At 38.8% G+C, this 20162-nt stretch overlaps 1 protein-coding gene across 1 annotated transcript in view; it reads left to right on the top strand.

Moving 5' to 3' along the window:
- The first annotated feature begins 8010 nt into the window (after nucleotides 1–8010).
- lhfpl4a (LHFPL tetraspan subfamily member 4a) overlaps nucleotides 8011–20162 on the top strand; it is a 46315-nt gene continuing 34163 nt past the window's right edge. Inside the window, exon 1 of the mRNA XM_034679903.1 lies at nucleotides 8011–8530. Within this exon, the coding sequence (XP_034535794.1) occupies nucleotides 8125–8530 (406 nt within the window). The 5' untranslated portion in view covers nucleotides 8011–8124. The remainder of the gene's footprint in view (nucleotides 8531–20162) is intronic.

Below are 20162 nucleotides of genomic sequence, written 5' to 3'. Positions count from 1 at the left end.
ACGTGACAGCTCCCCCCTTTAAATGACGTTTGTTGTTCAGGCTCATGTTATGATTTAGGGTTATGATCTGTCATGCTGTACTGGTCCTAAATGTTCATACCTCTGCTTGTATATCTATCTTTAGGACGCTGTATGAGCTTGTTTATAATTATGTGATAATTTACACTATTAATCCCGGGGATAAACTTTAAATTATACAATTTTAAAGTTTACTACCTTTACCTACACTTTTCTTTTTAAACTTTCATTTTTATTTTTGTTTTACATGTACATATAACATTGAACAAGTGAGGACTAGGACATTACATTACAATCAGTGAGAAATAAGCAAGTTACTTTTAAAGGTGTTTTTCGACCAGAGGAACTTTACCCTGGAACTACATGCGTTTTGACCGACGGACCCAGGGTAAAAAAGCAGTTCAGGGGTAGATAATCTCCCCCCTAAAAAGTCCCTACTAAGGGGTATACTTTGCAAAGGCCCCGGGGCTTTCGGGGGGCAGGGCCAGCAATGCTGAACGTGTCTGATTGGTAGATTAACCGCAGTGTTTTTATTCCATCCGCTGTCCACAAACAACATCACACACATCTGTGATTCACTTGATTTCTCTTTCTTTCATTTGTTTTTATTTGTTGTATCTTTTTTGTATGTCTGTGTAATTTTCAAGAGATTGTGATTCACTTGATTTAGCAGCTTCTGAACCTTTTAGTTCAGGGTAAAGTAGTTCTGGGGGCTTTAAAGACCCCAGAACTCTTTGTCGAAATGCACCTAAAATGTAATACATCTTATATTAGTAGTTACTGTCATTTGAAAGTAATTAGTTACACTACAATATTACTGTCTCTGAATTGTAATGCGTTACACTACATGAGTACTTTCACCAAAATAACTGCAGAAGTATGACTAGCATTCTAAAATGCTAAAATATAGTTTATTGCAGCTGATTATAAATCCAGTGAAGGGTGATGTGGTATAGCATGATGAATGTGTAGGCCCTAAGGCTACTAACAACTTAATAGAATAGGTAGAGTGAAGGCTCAATAAAATAAGTAATAATGACCTTCAGAATCACAAAAGCAGACAAAGTCAAAGTCTGGTAAGTTATGATAAAGGTATCGTAAATATATAAAGTGTAGGCCTATTCATATGAAACACAATAGAACTAGAGACCACTATAATGTAACATATAGCCTTATTAGTAATTAGTAATAAGGCCTATTTTAATTCTTAAAAAACAACACATCTCAGGTTAAAATGCGTTTTAACACGCGTTACTGAGATTTGTAACGGGTACAATATTACAGAAATGTTATTAGTAATGTGTTATATTACTGCCTTACAGCAAAAAGTAATACATTACTGTAATTGCGTTACTTTTGTAGCGCGTTACTCCCAGCACTGTACAGTATGCAACAAAGGCTTTCAGACAAACAGAAAAAGTTAAGAGTCTTTGCGGTTATAGCGATCCCATTTTCCCAATAGTTTAACCCCCTTCTCCTTGTGAAGGCGCAAAAATCATTTTTCAACCCTACCAACAGAGTTGATAATGTTTTTAAGTAGTTATTTGACTACACATTTAAAATCAATGAGATCGACACTTATATGTGACCCAGATTCATAATTTAAAACTGTATTAATGATGATAGGATAATGTCATATCCTTTTAACTCAGTTGTCTTTTTTTGGAGCTTAAGTCCATAACACTTGATTTCTCTACACAGATATCAAAACATGTAAAATTGGTTTGAATAAAAAGTTATTCATAAAAGTTGATTTTTTTTGTAGGTCTTTTTTTTTTTTAACTTTTTTTTTAAAACTTAAATTTTCACATAGGAAAAACAATCACATCCAAAATTAGAGGTTGGTACATTTAAACACACAGACGACATGAAATACAAAACAACAAATAACCTCCCACCCCGACACGTACTCCCTCCAGATTAACTAAATAGAACTCCAAAAAAGGAGAACATAAGACAAAAAGCAAGTATATTAAAAAATAAACAGATGAAAGCAATAATTTAAACCTAGTAAGACACACATGGTGATGCTCAGTCTAAAGACATACAGCAAGCTGAGCTGTCGACACAAGATAAAAAAAAGGATCCCAGATTTTTTGAAAGATATGAGCTTTACCACTGAGGGTCAGCCTAATCTTTTTAAGTTTGAGAAAATACAGCACACTCTTAATCCAGCTCGAATGGGTAGGTGGGACAGAGGACTTCCAATTCAACATCAACAACCTTCTGGCCAACAAAGTCGTAAAGGCTGACATGTCCTTCTTGGCTGGAGAAAGAATAGATAGAGGAGGAGACACCCCAAACAAAACATTACGAGCATTATGAACCAGTCTCACCCCAGTTACATTAGACAATGTTCCACCTCAGACCAGAACACATTTAGAGTGGGACAGCTCCAGAGCATGTGAGTGTATTTATTAAAGTTGTTTATTTTCTTATTGATTTTTCTGAGTTTTTGTCATCCTATCATATTCATGTCAGTCTAAAATAAATGGATATCAATCCCAGAGATGGAATAATAATGTTAAAGAGTGATACCTAACTTTTTATTCCCCCCTTTTATTTGATTTGAAAGACACCACAAAGGGAAAATATGTAACTGGGAATAAAAAGGTGAGTTTCCTCTTTCAGAAAGATATTGTCACTGATCACTATGTAGTCCCCTACTTAGGCCTTATCCGCTTCTTCATCTTAACAGCCTTGGACAACATTATCATCCAACACCTCCAGAACTAGTAACTAAACCCTGAAAAGGGGATGGATTTTGCTGCCGCTCAGGGCAGACACCCTTCAATCATCATATCTCCCTGTAGACTTCAAGTGCCAAAGAGACTCTGACAACTATTCAATATCACATCTTCTCTGTAAAAAAAAAAAAAAAAGAAGCATACATTGAATTCATTATCTTGTCTCCCCTGATTGATTTTTAGGTGTCTTAAGCCTTAACAGATGCTGATTCAAATGGCATCACTTATAGACTTCACATGGAACCCACTGGAAACAAACAGGACTCTTTGCAACTTCTGCAAATTGCAAAATCGCTGACCTGCCAGTGTAAACAGAGATTTTCTTTAGGGGCAGCAAAAGATCAACTCCAGGAAAGTCCATAATTGAAGACTCTGAGGCACTATCATTGCTAGTTTCATAACAACAGTGTGGTCATTTCCATGCCCAGCACAAACATTGAGTTAGTAACAAATGGTTTGGGGCCCACCTGTGCACCCACAGGTGTGTCAGTCTTAAAATGAGTCCAGGTACAACTTGAAGCAGCAGAACTTGATACGGCCAAACAAAACTCTGGTCGTCAATTCATTTTGTAATATTCTCTTTTTGTTTAAACTGTGCAATATCTATAGTAAGATCAACTAACATTGTTGTGTTTAAATCACACTAACTGCTCACACACAGGTCTGCACCTCCTGAGATCATTATCAGCATTGTGCAGCCATTCTGGTGCTACAATCAGAAGAGGACACGTTCACTGCTACCTCTTCCCACGCCTGCTTCACCTCAGGGAGCTTTGACGGATCCTCGGCTGCTGTCACGTCACTGCACTTTCACTGGCAAAATGTAGTTATGAATAATGAAACTGTAGCTCAGAAATTCAAATGCATATTCAATTTGAATAACTCACGAGAAATTCAGCCAAACTCCTGCTGTCAAAAGTGCCCATGACACTTAAGTTTCTGCCTCTTCACTTGTGTAGTGGGCTGTGTGTCAGCAGTCTCTGGGAAGGAAATCCAAAAATAAATCTAGAAGATGATATTAAAAAAGGCAGATGATATATTCAAGAGTGAGACACAGAATTTCAGTGTAATTTGTAAATGTAAGTTCTGGGAAGTTTGTGATCATAATCCAGAAAACTTTTGGAATTAGAGGAGTATTTTTTTGGACGGAGATTGTCCAATAAAAAGAGATCAAATATATTGTCTTGAGAATAAAATCTGGAACAATCCATCCCCTGGCCTGCTCCCTTAGTTAACTTAATCTCGTCTCACAGTCACATGATAATTATGCTGGAATAATCGTCATCATTAGTCTCAAAGGACAGTTTGTTCCAAACAATTTTGTGAAATTAATTTATGCATGAGACTGAAAACGTCGAATCCAGCAGTCAGAATTAATATTGATCATTCAGCCGCACAGCTGATGAATACTTCATGTGCTGGTGCATTGGCAAACATGACTGCTCCATGCTGCTTTCAAACATCTTATGTTAAATCATCTGTCAAACTAATTCAGAGACTAACATGGACAAGCTCTCTATGTTGTTTATCATCATCCTTTTTTATTCCTTCAATTTAAATTAAGATTATTTAATGGAAAACATATTTTTATTCCAGCTGTTGTCAGTTCTGTTCAGACTCTTACGTTTTTCTACAAATAGAAACATTGTGATGAATGTAATTTTTTCTAGTTAAAGACGAGAAGATCATGGTTGGATTCTTAAACAACTGCATCACAAGTATGAAAATAAATAGTTAGGCTAAGTGCTTTAATAATTTAAAGCACTGCTCTTTTCCAAGAATCAAGAAATCTTTATTGCCAAGTGAGCTTGCACACACAAGGAATTTGACCTGGTGAATGGAACACTGGTACTTAACAAGACAGTAAGGACAATAAATATAGAAACCTAAAAACTAACCTTAAAAATTCTAAGTAAAAATACAAATAAAAATGCTATCTGTACACAGAAAGGTGTAGAAGTACTTTTAAGGTAGGAATAAATTAACTTAGCCTAAGCTAGATTGCCCATTTTAGTGGATGAATATAATAATAAAATATGTTATGGAATAAATTACAATATTGCACATGGTTATTGAGATATTGCATCAGAAATCAAGTATTGCACATGTATGTGATCTGTCACAGGAGTCTTTAGTGGTTTACAGTGTGATTGTTTAAGCCTTGATAATGATAACTTTGACCAAATAAGAAATATCTGTAGTGACATACATGACCCTTTTGGCCAAGAGACCATGATAACTGGTTGAAAATACTGGGAATGAATTCTTTCAGTTCACATTCAAAGGCAAGTAAAAAATATTAAGATATACCTTTGTAAAAAAAAGTCTTGCTTGGGGACATAACTGAATTTTACCCAATCGCTCATTTCTTGACAATAACGTGAAGGTATCTCAGTATAAAAAGGTTGTTCCAACCTGTGTTCCAAATTAAAACTCTACTTTTTACCTAAAACAAAATGTAAAGTTGTTTGTTGAGGCTGTAGGAAGTTTTGCAGCAGTATTCTCACCATGCCTCACAGTTGTTCAATATCTTAAATATGTACTAGATTAATAATCTGTGATGGATATGTGTGGTCTAGATAAGAGCACCTTTCTTTACATGCTGTTCCTTCTGACTGAGTCTTTTCAGGTGACTTGATGTGGGAGGGTTTTAAATACTGGACATATTTAACTATTGGGCAATAAATTGTATCATACGTCACATCACACTGTACTTATCATAACATTAGGAACTGTGTTGTACCATGTTATAATGTTTCATTTCATAACTTGTACAGCATCATCTTATCATATCATATTGTCTCATGATATCATATCAATATGATATCATATCATATTGTCTCATATAGTACAGGTGTGTGCCCATTTCCTTAAAAGATGATCTGATTTGATTTGATTACAGTCTGGACACAGGACAACTTGTTTCTATCCAATTCCATACGAGATGATTTGATTCTGGTCGCTGTAAATTCATGACTGTATTAACTAATTTTTCACTTTATAAAACAGAGAAAAATTTAACAAAATGTATTATTCCAAAATAATAATCCTTTGTCTTGATTACTTTTCCAAAAGACAAAAGGAAGGCTAACTGTACAAACAGCTATTTTGACATTAGGTTGTGTCCTATCACAACTTTTCATATCGTGTTGTATTCTATTATATCATATCATACTGTAGCCTGTATCGTGTTGTATCATATACTTATATTACGGTGGCTGGGAAGTGCAATGCAAATTTACAAAGGATGAAACACTTTTACAAAGTTGGAGACAAATTCCCATTTTGAAAAACATTTCCACATTTTATAAAAACAAATGATATTACATTTTTTTTACCAGACCAACACAAATTTACATTTAAGAAAACTAATTCACAAAATCAGAAACACTCAAAATTACAAACGGCAGATTCTGAGGGAAAAGGAATGTACCAATGATTTACAAAATAAAAGACGTCTGTAATATGAAAATGTGAAAAAGCCAGGTAATAAAATTTGACATTAACAACCATGTTTCCAATTGAATATTATGATTCAGCATGATAAGAGAACACCTCAAAATGTGGAATTTCAAAATAAATGTATATGCTAAATTTCCAATGGTTTTTATTTTGAAATTACAAATCAGATATAGCTGTGATTAGCAGGAACACATTTTGAGGTCTTCTCTTATCAGTATGATCTGTTTCACACTTTCATAATTGTGTTTCAGGACTGCTAAAATTGTCTCACCGATTGTAAAAGTGTTTCTGATTTTGTGAATTTGTTTTCTTAAATGTAAATACATTTTGTTCTTAAAAGTGTTTAACGTAATTTTGTTTTATAAAATGTAAAAATGTTTTCCTAAATGTAAATTTGTCTCCAACCTTGTAAAAGTGTTTCATCATTTGTAAATTTGCATTGCACTTCCCAGCCAGCGTACAATATAGGGCAAGGACTTTGGTAGTCTTGGATGACTGAAACACTAAAACTAAAACAGTGATTTTTATAATGACAATTCAACGAAAATATGAGGTTAATATACATGTATGACGTTAGAATAATAATGCCATGACAATTATCTAATTTGGTATTTTTATAATGTATTTAAAATAGCTTTGTCCACTATTTGTTTATGAATTATAAGCATGTACTAAAATATAACATTTATAGATCTGTGTTAGTGCTAAATTGTCTGGAACTGAGTTTTATCTTCATTTTAAGCCCTTATCTTTGGTTGAAAATAAGATAACTGTATACATCAAATAACAAACCAGTTTATTGAGACACACTTTAAGCATATTTGCTGCTGGATTTAGATTAATTAATTCGAGGCTCACTTCTGAAGGTTTCCTACATTTCAGAGTTGAATTATGTCCTTCCTGAACTTTCCTCTCTTAAAGTTTAAACATAGGTAACATTTTGAGCAGAATCCCTTTCTGACAGTTGTTTGATTAGAAACACAGACAGTGTTATACTGTATATCTGGCCGAAGAGGGAGTTCTCTTATTTTGCAATTTCAAAATCCATCCACAAGTCGACGGTGTTCCTCGGTTGCGCGCCCGGGGAGAGAGAGAGAGAGAGAGAGAGAGAGAGAGAGAGAGAGAGAGAGAGAGAGAGAGAGAGAGAGAGAGAGAGAGACAGAGAGACAGAGAGACAGAGAGCGCACAGAGAGAGAAAGAGAGGGAGAGACAACTAGGCAGGGAGAGAGTCACAGCCTCCAAAACCACTGCCACGGGGTCGTCGATCGCTGTGTGCGTTGTTGGAGGACTGATTTACATTTTTGTACACTTTAACGCGTGGGCATTCTTTTATAACCAAGTTTTAAATCTTGATTGAAGTATGTCAAAGGCTGCAACAGTGTATCCGTGTATTTCTTTGGGATCTGTGTTCTCTTTGGGAGGATTCGTCATCATCTCTGGGAAAATCGACGGGTGCATCTCATCTCTTATCTGAAGCCTGTTGGGTCTGAATGCACAAGAGAGCGCGTGCTGTAAGAGGCGGAGGTGAAATGCTGGAAGAATACAACGATGCTCATCCCGTCCATCACTGGCCGCTGTTTTTGGCTCCGTAAACTCGGCTGTCGGCTCTGCTGTGTCTTTATGGTCTTTACGCGCTGAGAGGATAAAAGAGGAGAAGAGCGGAGAGGGAAGAGGAGAGTAGAGCAGAGGAGAGGCTTCCCCCGTCAGCTGAATCACGTTTCACCACTGAATTGATTGACTGCTCTGGAGAGAGGAAGGTGGCAAGCGCGTGAAAAAGGGGGCTATTCCAAAAAGAGCAGAATCCAGATCTGCTGGTTGACTGATCTTCTTCGGGAGAAGAGGGAGTCACTGGACCTTTGGACATCTGTGCGGGGGGGTTGGGGGGTGGGAGAGAAAAATGCTGCCTTCCCAGGAAGCGTCCAAAATCTACCATGACAACTACATGCGCAACTCCAGTGCCATTGGGGTCCTGTGGGCGATATTCACCATCTGCTTGGCCATCATCAACGTGGTCGTCTTCTTCCAGCCCTACTGGATCGGTGACAGCATCAGCACCCCCCACGCTGGTTACTTCGGCTTGTTTCACTACTGTGTGGGCAACGGGAACTCCAACAGGGAGCTCTTGTGCCAGGGCACCTTCACTGAATTCAACGCCATCCCGTCGGGAGCCTTCAAGGCGGCCTCTTTCTTCGTGCTGATGTCTATGGTGCTCATCCTCACCTGCATCGGCTGTTTCGCCCTCTTCTTCTTCTGCAACACCGCCACGGTCTACAAGACGTGCGCCTGGATGCAACTGCTATGCGGTAAGGACAGAATATACTTTGGTGGGTGTTTAAAGGGAAGGTTTGTGTGAATGGGGGGATCCTCCAAGAGGTTTCTGAGTTAGGGAGAGGAGCATCAGTATCCTCATATCACCTCTATTGTGTTAGTACACTTTATCGCTTTGTGTTACCAAAGGATGAGTGCAGCGGGAGCGCATCGCTCATTCTGCGCACGAACACTGCACGGGGGACTCGCTCGCTCCTCATCAGCAGCTGCACCCCCCTCTCTCTCCCTCTCTCCTGTGGGAGCGCACAGGGGCTCTCCTTAGCTAACAATAGAGCTGGAATGCGATCTTACACTTGAGTGAGTGAGAGGCAAATCGATAGAAAATATGGCCAGAAATACATCTGTCGTGTGCAGTAATATGTTATTTCATGCAATGCATGTATTTTAAACTCTCAAATTTTAGTCATAAATCATTTGTATTATTCTAAGCTGATTTGTCCACCATGAAGAGAGTTTGTAGTCTTCATAGACTCTGGGTCTTTCCCAAAAACTTCATCATTCTGACACTGCCTGTTCAGTTTCACCCAGCTGGCTGAGATAATGTGTAATTGTATGGAATTATGATAATGAAGTGCCTTCAGCAGTGTTGCATCAAAGATCACAGCTTCTATTTTGGTTGCCATATCTGCCTGAGAGATTAGTCTGCATTATGCATGATCTGCACATGCATTCCAGTAATGTATCCCCACTCAGCACGTTCATTCATCTGTTCAAAAACTGGAAAACACTCCATGTAGAGGCTATATTGTGTTTGTAATTGAATCAAGAGGTGCAATAAGCTGTCAGATAGATACAGCTGAGCTGATTAGTGACAGGCATGATAATTAAAAATAATTTTCTGTGTGGCCAGAAAGAGTATTTTCCGTGCAAAGCTGATGAATGTGTTCAGTTTTGTAGTATCGATCTTCTTCCTCAAAGCCCTGCAGAGCCATGGAACAGATTAAGCTGAAACACAGCTAAAAAAGTGAAAACAGCACTGAGTGACAGCACTTTGTTCTTCTGCAATAGGTGACATTTCTAGCAGTGGATACCCAGAATCAATGTATGCCTCATTATTGCAATCAAATTCCATGATTAAAACCAGTGTCCCTAACACTTTTCAGTTAACAGTCCTACGACCAGAACAAAGATGTTCAAAGGTCCTTCAGCTGACGGACAGAACATGACAAATGACTCGTATCTTGTTTTGCAATGGTCCATCTCTGATCACAGGTTCTGTTGTTTTGTTACTGCAACACATTCTGTAAGCCTTCTTTCGGGTCTCCACATTCAAATGTCTCTATCCCGGTTATTTACCCCATAGGCCTACCGTATGAGGAAGACTAAAGATGTTGAGTCTGTGTCAACACATTCAACAAACCTTTGTAGAAAAATGAGCTCCAAGCAAATGTTAAATCTGGTAAAAGGCCACACTTATAAAAACTTTGCTCACAAGCCTAAGCTTAATCAGCTTTACTGTAGGCTGTGTCACTTATTGTTTACATGCACTAATATGCAATCCAATGCTCTGCAGCATATTTACTGGCTTTCAGTTTCTTCAGAAATCAAAGTAAATAGATGCAGGTTTGTGAAACAGGCCATTAACTGCTTATACAGTGTTATTTAGCAGAGCATCACAACATAACATTATCATACAGTATTTGGTTCTTTCATGCTGTTTCCGAGAGGCTATGCTAACCTGGAAAAACTTGCAAATGGCGAGTGAATGCAGGAAGTTGCTTATTAGTCAGTAACCGTTTGGTCGATTCGGGGAACCTTGACATGTAGAGGCCATACAGTAGCATGCAGGATATAATAAATGACAACTTAGGTGATGTCATTCAAGTCATTTTTTAAACAGCAAACAGAGTGTTCGAAGTGTTTGCATAAATGAAAGCTTGCAAATATTTATCTTAAAGTTCTTTATACCTCTTATTTTGTGACCAACAATCCCCTCCGCTCTGCAGCCCAAGAAGCAAAGAGCTAAGTTGTGAAACGAACATATAGTAACAGGTTTGTGTGTTTGTGTGTGTGTGTCCCATCACGTAGCGCTGGAGCAGATTGTATCAATTCAAGTTGAGCCAAAAGTATCTCCTGCACGCTGAGTCGACATCAAAGAGTCCCCTGGTGGATTCATAATCACACAAACTGCTAATTAGCTGGACGAGATGCAGATTAAACCGGTCTCAGGAGTCTTTAAAAAGGTACAGAGTGTTCTGGCATGAGGGAGATGTTTTTTTTCACTGTGTTGAATACATCATTTGATGAAGGGTTTTATTTACTTTGTGGAGATTATTTCAGAAATCATCATCCCTGTGTTCTTGCTGACAGTGTGTGTGTGTGTGTGTGTGAGTGTGTGCTTGTGTGTGGAAAGAGGGGGGGTAATTGTGCATTGGTCTGGAAGGGCTGACATTATCTAGGATGAGGTATTGATGGGTAGATTATTCCTTCCCATATTAGGCAGCGGGAGTGTGATGGTGGACCTTTAGAAATTATTGACGCATTCCTGCACTCTGTAGCTATCAGTGTTAAGACAAGAGCAAAGAAAACAGAGTAAGTTTGACATAAAGAGAAGACTGTTCAGATAAAGAAATGAAGAACTTGAGAAGAGTGGGATGAAAAGAGTAAACTACAATAATATCACTGTTTGGGGACAGGTTCAAGATAAGATTCAAGTACTGAACAAGTGAAAAAACACAATGTTCTGATCACTGGTGAGAGGATAGGGTAACAGGACATCAATTATATGCATTAATAAATCATAGCTGGAAATTATGAAGCTTTATTTACTGTAGTTTCCAGATGTAATGGCTCATTTTCTTACTTGTCCCCTCACCCTAAATGCCTCTCAGCTCAGATGAATTTTTACTTTTCTTCCAGATGGGACCAGTTATTCTTAAGGATGTTATATTTAGGGTGACTTTTACTTCTAAAGTAGCTCCTCCCCAAAGACTTATCCATGAAAGACGTTGAATTGACAAATTACATGTTACTGTTAAGGCCTGTATTTAGGAGACTGTATTTCAATGAGTATGCAGAACGTTTTTCCTGGTTGACAGATTGTAAAGGTGGTGGCTTTTCAATTCAAAGCAACCCTTCAGAGTTTGCTGGTTTTAGACACTTGTGCAATAGTCTTCTGCAAATGTACATGCCAGTGGTTTATCTCTCTCCTCATCCCTCCAAGCAGGGGAACGGGACAATTCTGCAAGCAAACACTTTATTTTTTATTTGCTTTGTTGTCACTTGATGTGATGTTAGGCGGTATTGGCCCAATGTCTGAATGAACAGAGGAGCCCCATTTAGGCATTTTTGAAGCCAATCAACATGGCTGCCAATAATGCAGATCTTCTGAATCTAGGTCCATGGCAGTATTAAAGTGATGGGAGTTAGATCTTTCTTGGATCCTCCTCTTCAAGCGCCCTCTCACCCACAGGACACTTAAGCTAGACTCTTCTCCTCTGTAGTCCAAGGTGGAATGGTTTACCCAACTACGCTGAATCCCATTGAGTCAAGGTTTTAGGCTTTCTGTGAACAGTTAGGCACTTGGTAGTTTGGTACAAGAGATGATGTTGATGATAATGGCATTGATGATGACAAGATTTCATCATGATGATGGTTATGACAGTGTTGATGGTTTAGTGGTGATGATTTTGAAAAATGCATTTAAAGAAAAAAGGAAATAAAGAACAACATATCAGTCTGATTAGATTTGAAGTTGTTAGTGGCACTTACTAATGATTTTTCCTCCCCAACATCCTTGCTTGTGATGTACTCACTCTCAGATGTACATCACTTTGGAAAAAAGCATCTGCTAAAGGAAACTGTTACATCGTACATTATTCTAAAGCCCCAAACCTGCCCCTGCAAGTTTGTAAGTTGAACACCCCCTCAAAATGAGCTGTAGATCTCAAGAGGCTGTTTTCAGTGAATTCAATTACATTTCCAGCCTCCTTTCACACTCTGTCCATCACACCCATAGACTGTATATTGAATGGACATCACGCCTCCATTCTCCTCACATTGCGAGATGTGAAGTCAGAGTCCACCCTGATGGGCGCTGACATGTTGGGCTGGTCGAGTAAAGGCATGCTCAGAAGCGACCTGGCTTTGTGAGCCGCAGGACTAATTTCACACCTCCTCTGCCAACCAAAACACGCTTAACTTCCCAATAAGCCTTCAAAGTCTCCTCAGGTCGGTACAGTCCACAGCAGATTCTTGTTTCAGTTTGAAGCAGACACGCATGATTATGGAAAGTTTAATGACTCTTGTATTAGTGATTGTTATGTTTTGTCTCACTATTCCTCTTAACTAATTAAAACTAAACTATGTATTTTAACTTTCTAGTTTGACTCATGTTCCATCTGTTTACATGAAGTGGGCAGGGTTTACGACCAATACTGCAGCCCGTCAGTAGGGAGAGCTCCAAATCTTTTGTCTGTCTGTGGACGCTAGCATCAATGTTAATATATTTCATGATCAGCCAGCTCCAAAGGCCTGATTCTATTTCTCATCAACACATGGAGTACCACAAGAAGCTTAAGAGGTGTGAAACTGTGAACACACTTCATATAAGTTTAACACTTATTTTCAAAAGACAGTAACAAGTTAAAAAAGACACGGGTTTATGATTTGGACAGTTTTCCTCTTGCTGTGGGAATATAACTCTCTCTGTTTCTGCACGAGACGTATGCTCAAATATTACCAGTTTTAAAAAATAGCACATGATTTTCTCTCATCCTGTTGTAAATGTAGCAGAGGGAGTCATGATCTCACCGAATCAAAGTCTTCAGTGTTCCAGAAAGCTTCCCTTCATGCTCTGATAACTCAAAAGTAAGGAATCATCCACAAAGGCTTCCTCCCTGTCTTGTGATGTCCCTTAACTGGCAAGCAAATCATGTAATGTTTGTGACAATTTTGTAATGCTGGCTTGAGCTCAGCTGTAAGTTCAGTGATCTATAAAAGATCGGCCCCATAGGTGGTTTGCTGGGTCAGTGCAAAATAGTGCAGAGGAGACAAGTTCTCTGAAAAATCGACTGTGTGCTCCAAAGGTGCCAGAAAGAGCTCAAACAGACAACTTTATTTCCCCATCCACAGATTCTTCAGGTATTAAGGACCGACAGTATAAGTGCTCTGACAGTTCATTTTAAGAGGTTAATGGAGAGATACCAAATTTCTGCACACAGGCGGTAGAAATGTGATGGTGTGGAATTAAGCCTGTCCTTGCCAAAGTGAAACCATTTCTTAAAGGAAGTGTGCAGAGTCATCCTGAGGGAGTCTAGAGGACTTCTGACTGTGTTTCAATATACAGCCATTACTCCATTAATTATTTTGAGGCACAGAAGAAGTGGAGGCCGGGAAGTGTTTTGTGCTGATTTATTGCATTGTGCACACAGAGTGAGAGTGAAAACCCTGATTTAAAGACCAGCAGTGAGGTTGGGGTCTGTGCCACATTCAATTAATATTTAAAGCTGCAGAAACCTGACCAATAATAACATTCAATCAAAGGAAATAACTGAAACTGCATCAAATTTAAAAACTGATTCATAATTAATATCTAGCAAAGAGTCTTTCCTGATTAGAGCTTCTCTTATGTGAGAACATTCACCTTAAGGTAGGTGACACACGAAACGAACAGATACGACACGATGCAACACGATAAAATAAGATACAATACGACAAGATACAACACAATTCGTTACAACACGATACAACACGATAGAATACAATAGAATATGATATGATAGAATACGATAAGATACAACACGATACAACACGATACAATACTATACGATAAGATACTACATGACACGATACAACCCGATACGTTACGATACAATACAATACAATATAATTCAATACGATACTACATGATACGGTACAACACAATACAACACAGTACAGTATGAGAGGATACAACATGATATAATACGACATGATACGTTGCGATACAATACGTTACAACATATGATACAACACGATCCTTTACGATACGATACAACCCGGTACGTTACAATAAGTTACAATACAACATGATACTGTATGGTACAACACGATACAATATGATACAACACGATATGATACAATACAATTTGATACAATACGATATGATATGATACAATACGATACAACATGATATGATACAACATGATACTTTATGATACGATACAACCCGGTACGTTACAATAAGTTACAACACGATATGATACCATATGATACAACACGATACAATACAATACAATTCGATACAATACAATGCGATACAACACAATACAATACGATACAAAAATGATACGATACAACACGATTCAACATGATACAATAAGATATAATACAGCGCGATACATAAAACAAGATATTGTGTGATTGAAGATAGGGTACGAAACGATATGATACGGTATGATACGACTTTGGGACAAATTTATCTGATTTCTCTTTATTGTTTTCTACATGTTCTGAAATTCCCTGACAGTTTATCAGGGAAAAATGTTGATATCCTTTGTTAATAAAAATATTCTTTATTGCAGCATCCATGACTTCCTCACTTTTTTACAGAGAAATATTTTTACAGCATTAACTGTTATTTGGGCCGTCAGTGTTAATACTTCAGTAGTTATGCTATCAAGGTAAAAAAAATATTTTTTCATTTTTTTATGTCCTGTGCTTTTTGCTATTTGTAGCTAGTGGTGCTGCTGGAACGTCTTCCTGCTGCCTCCATGATGTAAAATAACAACACGACTGCACAGTTCAACTTAAACGACCGTCCAGATGGCACAGTTGTTGTGTCATAAGTAAAATGCACTTTATGTCAAATGGAATGAAATACCTCTGAGTCTGAGTTTGAGACTATCTCGACAAGCTAAACATACAGGTGCATCAAAAAATCTGACCGAGTGCTGCTTTGGATTGCATGAATGATCACAGACCTGTGGATGAAACTAAATCAAAGAAACAGAAAGCAAACTGGAACTCCTGACAAGTGCAAAAGCTGTTGCATTAACCAGGGATCGTTGGATATTAATGTTTAATCAAAGTGATCTCAGAATGACTGCACATCCCATTGACAGTGACTTTAAACAGTTTTTCCTTAAAAACAAATAATAAGCAACATGTAGCTGTCTCCTACCTCTAAGTTGTGGTTTGAGGTAACACTGGTGCAGCAGTGCAGCATTTATTTGAATAATTAATCTAAAAGTTAAGATCATAAAGTACATTTCATCATATTTATTTGATCAAGATACGAGTAAGAATTGCTTGTGTGTGATTATTGTAATAACTTATTCAAATTCAGTGACTAAATCTGATTAAAAAGATTGTTTTACAGCCCTAGTTTGGATGAGTAAGGATCCAAATTTACTGAGTGACCGGTTGATGTACAGTATCTCAGCAGAAATTCTGCATCTCACTCATGAGGACAAATTTATGAAACGTTCTCTTTCATCTCAAACATACACACTACCAAGATTTTCAGTAAATGAGGCCAGGATTAAGAGTTTCATTTGTAAGAGGACGTAGTTCACAGGTCATGTGGAAGCTGATGATATCAAAATAGAGACTGATACACCGAACAGATTTCTGCATTAATGCCAACACAGGAGCAGAAAAGAAAAGTAGTTTATGAATCTATTCTTCAGCTCGAACTGAAGAAGAGTTTTAGTAACTGTCAGTAGGAGAACGTTAGTCGTAGTTAGCCTGAAGTGCTTAAATGTTTAAAGTTGCTCTGAAACACCATCAAAATCAGAGGTGAGAGTTTAACTGTCAGTTTTAATATCCGTCACTGTAGTGTGCTCGCTAACATCAGCCTCAAGGGCCAGAGTGTTAACTGTTGTTTGGCAGTATGTTACTCTTAGCAAGTATCACACTCATTTAAAAGTGAAACAAATGCTAATCCAACATAATAAGGCTCGTCCACTCAGTTAATATGTAGACTTTGACATAGAGATAACACAAGACAGAGCAAAGTTAGTCGGACATGTGTCTTCATAGAGATGATACTGAGGTTCGACTTCATAATAACAATAAAGAATGAAACAACCCTCCATGTTTACAGAGCATCTCTCAAAGGCACCGACATAATAAATTCAATTGTGAAGCCGTGCAGAGTCACAGTTATTGTAGTGGCCGCAGTGCATCCTTTGTGTATAAGAGAGCTTCTCACTGATACACAGAGACTGCAGCATCTCTCCATCGATAGCTCAGACAGACGAGGGCTGCAGCGGAGAGGTAGAAACTGTGTTTTCATTCATGAATGATTGGATAGCTCCACTCACAGGTGCAGCTGCAGCAGGGACTGCTTTGTAATGAAACTTCCACAGACACCTTTGACTTCACTTTCCTCCATGGGTCGTTATTTCACAATAACAGAGCCTGGTCAGAAGACACCTAAGAGTTATGCTGAGATCTTGCTCTACAGCAGCATAGAGCTTTTCTCTCTGATATCTGCTGTAAAAAAAAAACATAAAGCAGACGTCTCTTTTTAGATATTCTTCTCTGTCAGTATCTCAACACAGACTGTGATTTCAAGATTTCAAAGAGGATAGGGAGAAGAGTATCAATGGCACACACTGAAAGAAAAAGATGAATGCTAACAGGCATGAAAGAACAAGATCAAATGTGAGTTAAGAAGATTGGTAATTAAAGAAGTAAAGGAATCCAGCAGATAAGCAAAAGGATTGAAGATATGCTCGGTGTGTGTGCCGCCTGCTGAGGCCCTTTTAATGCAGAGCTAATCTCCAATCAGATGGAGACTGCCCGGGGTTTCACATCACAGCAGCCTACTCAGCGCACCCATAATCCTCAGTTCCCTCCCCAGAGGTTAAGCCTCAACCAATTATTCTCCCTACCATGGAAAACCCATCATCACTGACACATCAGACCATCAAGGCTTCCCCACTTGATTCTCCTCCCTGAGATAGCAGAGGTAATAAGTCAGGGATGCTGGGATCTCTTTTGAAATTCAGTTTGATAATATAGGTGTCTGTATCTTTCTTACTCACTATCTAAAGTCAGTATTATTTCTCATAACATTCAGACAAAGTATTTGAAATCACAGACCATATCCCTGATAGATCAGCTGTCCATCCTCATTTATGCTTGATCGCTGCTGGAAGCATTATGTTTGAGGGCTATCAAACCATTTATACTTACATGCATCCTATTCATGTGAATACAAGCTCTAAGACACACCATTATAAAACAGTTTGATATCAATATTGATCCCTCTTTATAATCCCCAAAGCGAAGAAGGCCATCAGCAAGTCAAGATCATTAGCCATCAAGCAGCATGGACTATACAAACTAGCAGCTTTGGTAAGTCCAGTATCAGAAGACTTTTATTATTTTTTATATTATTATTATTTACATATATGGATTATTGGCTCCTGTTTGAAAGAAAAATTGAATAGAACTGAAGATGACACTCATACACAGCACCCTCTTCTTTCATAAGTGGAAAAAAAAACTCACACAGGTTTACTCTGTTTGTTTTTTTTATACCCAGTGAGCGGGTATATGTGCAAGACTCAAGACTCTGTTTAGCCTATTCACTTCCTGTTGGTATGATAAAGCCATAACATAAAATACACTATGTTGCCACTGACTAAATCCCCCTGTGGCCCAGCACCCTCCCTGGTTCTACCTCTAGCTGTCCTCCTGTCACCTGCTGCAGTAAAACCCTACCAGGGGAACATGAGATGTATGAGTTTGTACAACCAGCAACATGTTTCAAGAATCTTATGACAGGGACAACAAAACTGGTAATCCAGAGTGACCACTGCTTGACCATATAGTGTCATCAAATTTGAAATGAGTATATTTTGTATAAAACAATGCAAAACCCCAGGTTGAGCATTTGGGATGTTGTGTTTGCTCTGTTTTCAAGTAAATATAGGTTTTCAATAATTTGCAAACAATGAAATTCTGTTTTTATCAACATTTTACACAATGTCCTGTGTCTATTAGGAATTGGCCTTGTATTAAAAAGTACAAGTAACCAGTTCAGCATGGATATGGACTTAATTTTCTAGATGCAAACAGGACTATTTCCGTTCACTGGAATGACCAAGTTGTTGGTATGTCTAACACTGCTTCCCCTTCCTGAATTTAGATTCCTGACATTGTGATTGATTTAATACAGATAGATGATACTCCATCAGAGACCTTCACATGTTCATTAAGTCAGGAGTTTAAATGTTGGAGTATTTCTGCGTCTGCATTCACGCCTCAGTGTGAATGAGAAAGCAGCCCAACAGGGTTGGACCTCCGCCTGACTCTCAGGCCGGGTGCAGATGATAGTTTAATCAGCTCTGTGGTGCAGCTCCACACTCAAGCTTCTCCTGGCCAATGGGCCCTCTGAAGGAGCTCAGTCTTGTAGCAGTGTGTTAGCAGACTGCAGGACGTCCCAACAGATGCCTGCCCTGTCAGAAACACCAGAGGGACAGCTGCTCTGCGCCGCACCAAGCGACCACGCCAACACCTAGACTGGCACAGAGAGAGGAAGTACTAGTAGTAGTAGTAGATCCTCTGATAAATGCTTTACACGTGCAGCATTTGAACCACAAAGAAAGTGCAAAATAGAGATTTAGCATGCTGCACTGGGAAACAACATTTGTGTGAAAGGAAACCCTTGCTTTCTTCTGTGTTTCTGTTCCTGAGAAACAGCTGAACTTGCTCGGGGAATATCCTTTCATGCTGATGACAGAAAACAATGTTAACGAAGCAAAGCTCCCCTGAGATTCAAGACAGAGGCCCACAATCCCACCAATACACACTTACATTAACACACGGGTTTACTTTCTTTGTAGTTCTCAGTAAGTGGGTAATGTGAGAATGGAGGCTGGAGGAATAAGGACAACAAGAGAAACTGCCACGCCTGCAGCTGGCTGGAGTTGTTTGAGTCTAATTAGCCCACATTCAGAGAAAGCAGAGAAGACAAACATTCAGGATCGCTCACACACTTTCTCTCTTCTCTTTCCATAGTTCTCTGCTTTTGTAACAAACTCCTGCTCAGAATCTGACCTAGTTTGCTTGTGACTATGGAGTAGTAACTACAGTAGTAACTAATGTCTTCTTTTTAAATGACTATTTCTGTGTCTTTGTCAACTCTTAAAGATGGACTTCATCATCACTACCGCTCATGGTTTAAGTTACGTTGCATTGATCAGCAGCTTAGAGATGCCCTCACCAGCTCTGCTGCTGTTGCCTGGATTACAGGACAGAATGTGAGATGGTTGTGGTCCAGTAGCTCCTCAGGCTTCTCTCACACCTGTGCCCTCTATCTGTCACTTATGGCCCTTTTCCACCGGCCGGTCTTAGCCCTACTCTACTTGACTTGACTCGGCTCTACTCGGTTTGTGTTGTGTTTCCACGGGCACGGTACCTTGTGTCAGATACCAGTTTTTCCTACCTGCTCTGTTCTGGTTCCAAGCAAGCTGAGCCGATACTAAAAGGTGACGTCGACGGACTGCCAGCCACTGATTGGTCAGAGAATATCATCACCGAAGAGTCATGAGCGTGATGCCCAACCACAGTCTATGCGCCCAACAAAGGAATCAAACCCGCCATTTTTAAAAAACGGCATCAGTACTCTTTGGCTTTCCTCTCTCGCTCGGCCTGCGACAAAAAAGCCACAGA

The sequence above is a fragment of the Notolabrus celidotus genome, chromosome 1 (assembly GCF_009762535.1).
Source record: "Notolabrus celidotus isolate fNotCel1 chromosome 1, fNotCel1.pri, whole genome shotgun sequence".
In the NCBI taxonomy this organism is placed as follows: domain Eukaryota; kingdom Metazoa; phylum Chordata; class Actinopteri; order Labriformes; family Labridae; genus Notolabrus; species Notolabrus celidotus.
Note: the sequence above shows the minus strand (reverse complement) of the source record. Positions and strands in the feature narration are given on the sequence as shown.